Raw genomic sequence first — 9,330 nt, forward strand, 5'->3', positions numbered from 1 at the left:
TAACTCTGATCTTTTAGAGAAAGTGATTGACTGGCTGTGGCTGCTTGCCATTAACTACTTGGGTTATTATATCACATAAATGGGATTCAGCTTAGAAGTGCTGATTTCAAGGCTGATGGGGATGAACTCCTGAGCTTTCTTTCCCAGCTAGTTAAATCAGAACACACTGCGCTTCTCCAGCCTTCTCAATTGCCCACTTTCTCTTTTACTTTGAAAAGTAATTGCCAATGACTCGTGGATTGCTTTAATTTCCTAAAGGTAGGAGGCAGAATGTTCTCCTTTCTGGGCAGGTTGGATTAACTTAGTGTATCTAAATTCCGATGATGTCTATCTGTTTTTGACTTCTGTGATTGCTCCCTTATTAAGGTGAGTTGTTTAAAGTATGTATGGCACCTTAACCATCTCATAAACACTGAATACTTTCTACACTGTTTTCTTATCAGATATGCAATAGACTCTATTTCATTTTTCTTTCCTTGCTTGGAATGCAATTTCCTTTCCATGTTTGCCATTTGATCTTGATTCCACACTGTTCGCTCTGTAAGCACTTCTTGTTCAGTTTCTTGTTATTTTCAGGTCATTGGAGAAACACAAATGTTCTCCTTACATGTTTTTATACCTTTGTTTCTTAATACGGGCTGTAGTACTATACCTCCTGCTGCTCTCTTCCTGTGAAGTTACATTATCGAGTTTCCTGATTTCCCACTGAAGCTTAATTTTTCTTTGAAATCCAAATTTTTCTTCTATTCTCTGCCATTCTGTCATCATTTGCAAATTACCTTGATATATATACATCAAGATATTATGATTTCCATTGCATTTCTTATTTGTAGGTAAAGAAAATGTATGTATTGAATGGCCAACAGACATTATCAGTGTTTGGGAAGGAGAATCCATTAATATAACTTGTTTAAAGAACAGTTCAGAAAATGAACTGGGGACATACTTGAAGACTAGCAGACCATCAGCCAATATTGTATACATTTCCACCAGGAATACTTCATTTATACATCCGGATTTTAGAAATCGCACCACGTATTTAAAAGAAGGAAACAATCTCACAATCACTGTGCACAACGTACGGAAATCTGATTCAAATATCTACCAATGCACCAGCTATGTTAAAAACAACCATCACAGCAAGCAAGACTGGAATTCAGTCATTGTGATCGTGAAAGGTACAGTGGTTCCACTCTATGTCTTATGAATTAATAAATACAGAGATTTATTTTAAATAACAGATTGGGAAAAAAGCAGAGAGTCTAACAGAGCATTATGCATGCTTGCTCAGGTAATGTCTTGATTTGAAGTGTAGGTCTGTTCCCTGAAAAGATGGAGAAAACACATCAGCTAGAACGCTATCAACAAACCCCCTAAAGCATCAATTCATAATTAATTTCATTCTTGCTACAGATTTGCAGTGAGTCAGAGGCGTTACTGCAGAAGTTTGCAAACAGTGAGAACCCATGGCTGTTCTTACAGCAGTCTGAGAAATCTTTACGAACATCTGGCAAAGCAATGAACCATTTTTCTGGTAGTAGTCTCTGCAAATCTTTTTCGTTTTTACCATTCCACCTTAAATGAGACCGCAACAATAAGGAGGAAGCTGGTGCTAGGCAGGGTTGGTGGGTTGAATGTCAGTGATACAGGGATTCATGTTTTATCTCTTTTTAGAGGAAACTTCCCTGCTCATAGTCATTTCTGGTTCAATTCTGGAGAATTCTGTCTTTTTCTTCTTTTATTTTCTGCTCTTTTCTTTTCCTTTTCTCTTTTTAAATTTTTATTTTCATTGAAAGCAGGTTGAGATGTTCTTCAGAAGACTATTCTCAGACATACCTACATTTCTGGTGTGACCCTCTAACCTGAAAATATCTTTACTAAAATTACAGTTTTCTTTCTTTCCAGTCCCCAAGGAATGCAAGAATTAATTTATTGCTGGATCAGTAATGGGCATTTAAACCTACTTATCACACTCCTCTTTGACTGTGGCTTCTCTTTTCAGATTTCTTCACTGTGTTTTCTCAAATGAATTCCATCTTGTTGGCTATATACAGTTTCTCCAAATTATGTTTTAAAATTATCTTTTATATCTTTTTGATTCTGAACCTTTTCTCTGAAATGACTGCAACCTTTCCAGAGTTATCTTTGCACAAAAGTGATGAGTTGTCTTTATTCCCTCATCTACATTGTTAACGATAACATCGAAAAGTATGGAGTATACTGAAAGCGTGCAGAGATTTAGCCTTAAAAAAAAAAAAAATCAAAATTTCTGTGCTTTGTTTTTTCTCTATTTGTTCCCTAGTTAAAATGCAATGTGTTGTCTGTGGTAGCCATTAATCTCTTTTTTTTTTTTAGCTAAAACCAATGGAGTCATTGAACAGTCACCACTGTCTATCCGTGCTCAACAAGGAGAGTCTATCAACATTACCTGTGTGTTGAAAAGCTCGCTTGAAGATGAAGGCACCGTGTTGCTCAAGACTCGCATGCAACCTGAAAAAGTGTTCTATGTTTCAAGTCAGAACACTACAACTATTTTTCCCACTTTTGCTAATCGCCTGGAGTATTCAAAGCAAGAGAAGAAACTAGTGATAACTCTCCACAACCTACAGGAAGACGATACCGACATATACGTATGTGCTGCAGGGCTGAAAAATTCCTCTCTCTCAGTCAATGAAAGTGGCACCATGGTGCTGGTTAAAGGTACTGTTTGTTTAATCATAAATAAGTATAGGCATGCTAGAAAACAAAAGGTAGAGTAAAAGCTTGTAGAACTTTAGTTAAGGCAGGTAGAAAGGCTGGGAAGAGCGCTCGACTCCCCTCACTGTTGTATTCCAAGTCCTAAATAAGCACCGTGCTTTTACCTGCCATTGACCAACCAGAAGGGAATTTTAAAAGGGGAAACTCTCCATAATCACATATCTTAACAAAGAAAAAGGTCAAAATCAGACAATAATCTCTTCACTGCGTGAAAAGTCTGTTTTAGAAAATGAATCGGTGCTTTTAGCATCAGTTCTATCACCTTAATGGGACTTCAAGTGTCTGAGAAATCATTCATTGTAGCAAGTCTGTGCTAGGAAGTACAGAACAAGTCCTCAGGCGTTTACTTAGAGCAGCAAAGATAACAAAAATGATCTCTTATTATAATAGCGAGCAAACTGTAAGCATATTTTACAGAGCCAGGGCATATTTTACAGAGCCAGGTTTTTGATCTGCGGGTTATTGTTGTAACTGTTTTTAAGATGAAGATGAAAACAGCAGTGTAACACTTGATTTTGATGTTACCTGTGCAGTTTAACTCTATGCATTGGACTTTGATGGGATCTTTGAGCAATTAAACAAAGGTTTACACAGATGTTATGAGTTGTGAAGGATCTATTTGCAGCCTGTAAATTCCATAATAAAAATAAAATTGTACCTCTCCTCATTTTTATACTACTACTAATACAATTCCACATGCAGGTGGGAAGCAGACAGAATGCAGTATCGGTTCCTTGGCCATATACACTCTTAGCAGTGTGGTAGGAGTGCTGCTATTATCTGCACTGATATTCTACATCTTGAACTGTATCAATGTAAGTATGCTGTTACCATGCAAAAGTGAATCTGAATCCAGGTTGAGTGAATAGGTGTGTTTTCAATTACAGTCATTGTATTAAATAGTAATTGAATCAAGCAAGCAGTTGATAAACCTAAGGTTTTGTATTGTTTCCTCCTTGCCCTTGTTTAATGTCTGCTAGCTGTAAGTTTTTGGAGGTAAATACTTCTTCTTATGTTTCTGTAGCATTTAGTAAACTATGAGATAGTGTTTGCTTTTCAACAGGGAAAGTTGGGTAAGTTCTGAAGTCAACAACACAGCCATGCATCTTATCTATTTCCCCAAATGGTGCAATTCTTTATTCTGTTTTGCTTCTCTTATTCGTTGTCAATCGTGATAAGAAACTTCACTAAGATTTTTTTACATCCTTCTCTTTTTTTTTTACAGAAAGCACCCAGAATTTTATTCACTTTGGGGGGTTTCTACACTCCATAAACATTACTCAAAGTTGTCAGGGTCAATTTGCAGGTCAGACTCTTGTGTTTTACTTGTAGCTTCAGAACAGCTAAAAATAGTAGCATTATATCATTGTGGAAAAATTAAGGCTGTGGGAACTGATCTTTTGTGGCACTGGTAATGAACAAAAATTTACAGATCAGCATTATTTAAGTTGGGACTGCAATTACATCCAAATCTTGAAGGAACTTTTAGCAGGATTCCATAAGGCTGACAATGCAGAGTGAAATGATTAGGCCATGTTTCCACATAAATCTCTAAGAGGCTATTGTATTCCAAGAGAAATTTAGCAGTATGTTTTTTCACAAGCAACTGGACTACTAGAAGATAAGCTGGCTCCAATTCAAGCTCTCTTCTTAATGGCTGCTTGCTTTGTTTTGCAGATGAAGAAATTTTTCCAGAAAAAGAAAACAAATGTAGTGTATGAAGATATGTCTTTCAGTTCTAGAAGCAACATCTTAATCAGAACTAACACTTACTCCAACTAACAAGCTGCTGTGAGCTGGTACCACACGTGGATTGACTGTTCCTTTTCAGGTGTCTCTGAGAGCTGCCTTAGCAACTTGATGTAGTGGTTGAACAAGAAATGCTATCACCTACCCTATTTAGCAGAAGGAAAAATCTGCCTTATTTCCAAAGCTGTTTTTACTTATTTTGACTGCTTGTGAAATACCTCTTACTTTTTCATGCATAGAAAGGATGGAGACACACATATTTGCACATATATTTGCAGCACGGTGCGTGAAAAGCAGTATTTTAGGAGTGTGTGTTTGGCTATAGGCAATATGTGAGATTGTTTCTTAGACTGATAGGTAACCACTATGGAAAAGGTGTGATGGTTTGAGAAGTCTGGTTCTGAGCTTTAGTAAATGCTCAGGAAGACCATAAGAGGTTTGATTAATAATATGCAATAGATTCACTCACGAATGGAGTATGGCTTTCATAAATGTCCATGTGAGTCTGCTCAAGAGCTCTGGTAGCTAAAACTACTCACAAGTTAAGGCAAATTCTGACGAGAATTCAGAAACTTGGGAACAGAGTACATTAGGAGTTAAGGGCTGGATATGTGTGGGTTTAGCTCTTCAAAGATCAAAATGGCCCAATAAAATTGCAGTCAATTGTAGCTATTAAATTAGTGACCTTGTTGGAGGTATGGCATGGTTGGAGTCAGTCTTGACTGTGTTGACACGCAAAGTGATTAGACTTGGTGCATGACGGCTTTGTAGGAAAGCAGAAATATGTGATATGCTGGTGTTGCCTCAAACTCAAGATGCCTTAAAAATGACACAGCAGATTGTAATTCTCTAGGCTGGTGACTTTAGACAGTACGATACAGGGTTAACTAATCTGGGATAAAACTAATGCCAACACTCCAGCCTGGGCACAGCTGAGCCTGATCCAAAATCACTCTTAAGAGAGAGTTTAGCAAAAAAATTTTCATCAGCTCTACATTTTAGTTGGTAGTGGCTTAGAACCCTTATTTAGGATAAGCACAGGTCTCCACAGCTGAGGAAAGGTAACAGTTGTCCTCAAGAGTGTTGGGTTTTGCAGAGCTGGGTCAACAGTGCAAAGAACAGTTTACAATTTTGCATGCCCAGAAGAACATCAAATTGCCTAATCAAGAGGCAGGATTGACAGAAGTGGCTTGTGGCATCTGAGGACAGGCTAGAACTAGAGTCTTTATTTACTGATGTGTCTGTTTATTTTTTGAAGGACAAAGGTTGGTTTGCCCTTCATAAGTGTGCTTAGCTGGTGCTGAGCCAGGCACACAAGGTCTTCCATGACAAGCCTGCTGCTTGGGAGAGGTCATTTCCTTTAAATGTCACTTGTGAAATGCTGTGCACCAGATCCAAGGGGGAAATCTGTTCATCCAAATGTCTGGTGGGTCTGGATTTCCCTTGGAGCAGAGGTGTGTCTGTTGACTGCAGATCCTGCAAGTCTCATGTAGCTTTACATGGATAAACTGATGCTTCTGATCTGCGCCCTGGGGTTTTACACAGTTACCTGTTACTTTTGTATGTGTATTAAAGACTGTTTTATGTATTTTGCAAATGAATGCTAGATATTTAATGGGCTGTTTCGTGTAGATTACAATTTAAAATAAAGTGAAACAAAGGCTTTTTTTTTTTTTTTGTCAAATTTCACCTACCAGCACTTCAAATAAAAAGCATGATGTTTTTCTCTTTATTTACAAAGTCTCTTTTGTTTGTTTGTTTGTTTTTTGAAAAGCACTGTATCGCTCATCGCTGAACTAAACACAGAAGAACACTCTGAAAGTTGTGTACTCATGCAGTCCTTTAGTGGCAGGTAAGACAAGGCTCCTAAAATGCCAAAAGTGTCAAATGGTGTTGGGGAGGAATTGGCACGTCCCTCGGACAGCCCCTTGTCATGATGACTATGGCACTTGCTAGATCTAGAGCAGGAGATGGCACCCTACCACTGTGGGCTCTATTTAATGTTTGTACTGTGTCTTTGCCTTCCTCGTTGCAGGAGTGCTGAAGGAGATTTCAGAAGAAAACAGGCAAAGTTTGGAAATAAATCTGCTATTCCTGTTCCCACAGCGAGCAGCTGAGACAGGCAGACATTTTGTGGGCCATTTCATGAGTCAATGATGGCTGTGGATGGAGGGGGGAGGGGGTGCAGAGTGGCTGCCAGCACTGCTCTCAAGGTGGACGCAGCTGTGGGGTCTTGTGGCTGGGCCAGCACAGCCCTCATGGGTCCATGTCTCCTTGTGGGTTCTGGTTCCCCTCACCCCAAGGCCTCTTCAGGAAAGAGCACCTTGGCACCCTTCTCTGTGCACCCCAGAGAGCTGCATGGAGAGAACTGTCATAGCTGTTAGTCAGAGAGGAATGGGTTCCTCCACTTTTGCTTCCATCTCTGAGAAGCTCAGCTCATGCATAAGTGTAGTTGTTCTATAAATTAGGTACTGTATGGGAATTGCTAAGTCAAGGCCTGAGCTAATGGTTGAGCACCTGGTGAAGGGACACAGCCAGCCTTGGGACACAGGTGAAAGCAATTCATCTGCAGGACTGGAAGGAGTGGAAACAGGTTCCAGCTCTCCCAAACCTCATTTAAGAGCTGGTTGCCGTCAGGGAAGGGTCTTACCTGGAGATTCTTGCTTCTGGAGTACTTGTTGAGCCCCGATTCTTGACACAGGTAGGTAAATTTTTCTTTCTTTATCTGGATTGTGACCATTATCCTTTTTTGGATAAGTTAGAACTGGTTATCTGCTATTGCCTTTCCCTACAGATACTAATCTAGGAACTAAAGTCCCTGTGGTCTGTTGTGTTTTGTTGTAAGATCTGCTAGCTGATTTGGGTTGCTTCTTCCAGTTGAGAGTCACACCAGTAGAATACCTGAAAATATTCACAGGGTCTACAAGTAAAGCCTCAAATCCCAAGTATGTGAAATGGGATCTAACAGGGCTTTGCTGGAGCTAATGTTAAGGTTATAGCAGAGGCTTTCCTCCAGAGCATGCCTGCTTGGGAAGGATAACAACACCTTACTCTGCTGGGCTTTTGAACCCATCTTTGCTTTGTGTGAATAAAAGACTACAGATGTTGGGGGAGTCAGGGGGGAAGCGTAGAGGTTTAGAAGAAAAGAACTACATTTGCAGAAAGGTGCTGTATGAAGTTTCAAGATAAGCAAAGTGATATTTAACAGTAGGTTTCTGTAGCAATGTGACCACAGTTGTGGGGAGGGGGGAAAAAAACTGTGAAAGAAAACATTGGAGGTGGTTTCTTTGGTTTAGTGTACAGAAAACTAAGTAAAGCATAGCTGAAGGAAATGAGTGTGACACATAGTGTGACATTTCTTTAATTGTACTCATGTAAGAGGTAGAAAAACAAAACACTTAAAATTAACCCACGCATTGGTGAATGAACTATTAACGCTTGTGGAGTTCATAGATTAAGTAAAACTTAACCAAGGAAAGCACATTAACCTTTCCACTGAAGTTCCTCTGATAGATACGTGCTTGAAATCAGATGCCAAGGAAGAGCACAAGGAGGCTGTTAAGCAGAATTAGTGATCTGTGATGCAGAAAAGAGCTGACTGTCCCTGTCCCAGAGCCCTGCTACATGCTGGGAGCTGACAGAGCACCTGCAACTTCAGCAACCATGAAGAAGAGTAAAGGCCAGCACTGTGCTTTATTGCTACTTTCTGTTAGAAAAGAAGCAGGAGAACTTTTTTTTCCAGACGTACTCTTTCTGTACGCATACTGCCTTACAACTCTCAGACAAGCCTTGTGAGATGCCACAAAAAACAGTTAGGCTGTTTGTGTGGTTTGTACTTGCAATGTGTTATCTATGATCATTATTTATGATCAGAGACATGATTGACAGGCAGATGACACTTAAAGTATACAGTTATGTTCTTATGTATTTTTTTTAAGGCTAGATGGTGAGATCCCATGATATCCAAATGTCCATGAAATAAATGTATTAAGAAATGTTTTGTAACATCTCTGTTGATATCTCTGCTACTCTAATTTGTGTATGCTAGTATGCTCGTAGTGCAAGCTCTTGTAGAGAGCCTCCTGGAAGTGGGAACAGTCAGTGAACAAACTCTTAGCAGCTTTTGGACTATAGCTCCTAGTACTTGTCAAGGCTAAAATGAAAATCAGAGGCCTTCCTTAGATGGCTGTATGTTTCTCCCTTGCATGAGTGGCTTTGTAAATTGAAGTGTTGCATGCAGAAATAGATAGGAAATAGTGTTATTTCTTTCTTTTCTAAAACAGGAAATAGAGGAGAGTTTCCAGGAAATTTTCAGCTCACAGAAACTAAATGTGCAGTCCAAACTGAGGCTTTGCAGCTTAGATTTCTTCAGAATTAGGCAAGCCTGGTGGGATCCATCCTTGAAAGCATCATCTATTTATTTTTAAATCATTGTTTCTCTTGTCCTGCCTCTTATTTGTTGGTAAATCTTACCATTACGATCATGGCAAGTTAACAAGTTGTTTTTGTTCACGTGGCTGGAGGCAGAGATGGGCTGTTCTCCCAGTGCTATTATTCAGTGTCAAGCTCTAACACTTGGACCTGAGGGCACAAGTTTCATGGAACAAAAAGAGAGGCGTAACTGGTTATAATTAGTTATATTCAGTAGTAACTTATTGTCTTCAGCTAGAGTCTCTTAAACAACTGTAATGCCTCGAGATAAATGCTGTGGTCTTTGTGGTAAAAATACAGAAGTCTGGGTGCTGCAGAGATGCTTAAGATGTTAGATCTGCTGCTTATCACTGCTGCTGGGTGGGCTCTCAGAGGTCTGGCTTATAACCATCC

General features: G+C 39.4%; 1 protein-coding gene across 1 annotated transcript in view; it reads left to right on the top strand.

The window, feature by feature from the left end:
- The window catches only part of CD7 (CD7 molecule), a 7,786-nt gene extending 1,630 nt beyond the window's left edge, over positions 1–6,156 (top strand). The window contains exons 2-5 of the mRNA XM_010721259.3: positions 834–1,178; positions 2,356–2,700; positions 3,460–3,572; positions 4,435–6,156. Of these exons, the coding sequence (XP_010719561.1) occupies positions 834–1,178; positions 2,356–2,700; positions 3,460–3,572; positions 4,435–4,539 (908 nt within the window). The 3' untranslated portion in view covers positions 4,540–6,156. The remainder of the gene's footprint in view (positions 1–833; positions 1,179–2,355; positions 2,701–3,459; positions 3,573–4,434) is intronic.
- The last annotated feature ends 3,174 nt before the right edge of the window (positions 6,157–9,330 follow it).

The sequence above is a fragment of the Meleagris gallopavo genome, chromosome 20, assembly GCF_000146605.3.
Source record: "Meleagris gallopavo isolate NT-WF06-2002-E0010 breed Aviagen turkey brand Nicholas breeding stock chromosome 20, Turkey_5.1, whole genome shotgun sequence".
NCBI classification, from domain to species: domain Eukaryota; kingdom Metazoa; phylum Chordata; class Aves; order Galliformes; family Phasianidae; genus Meleagris; species Meleagris gallopavo.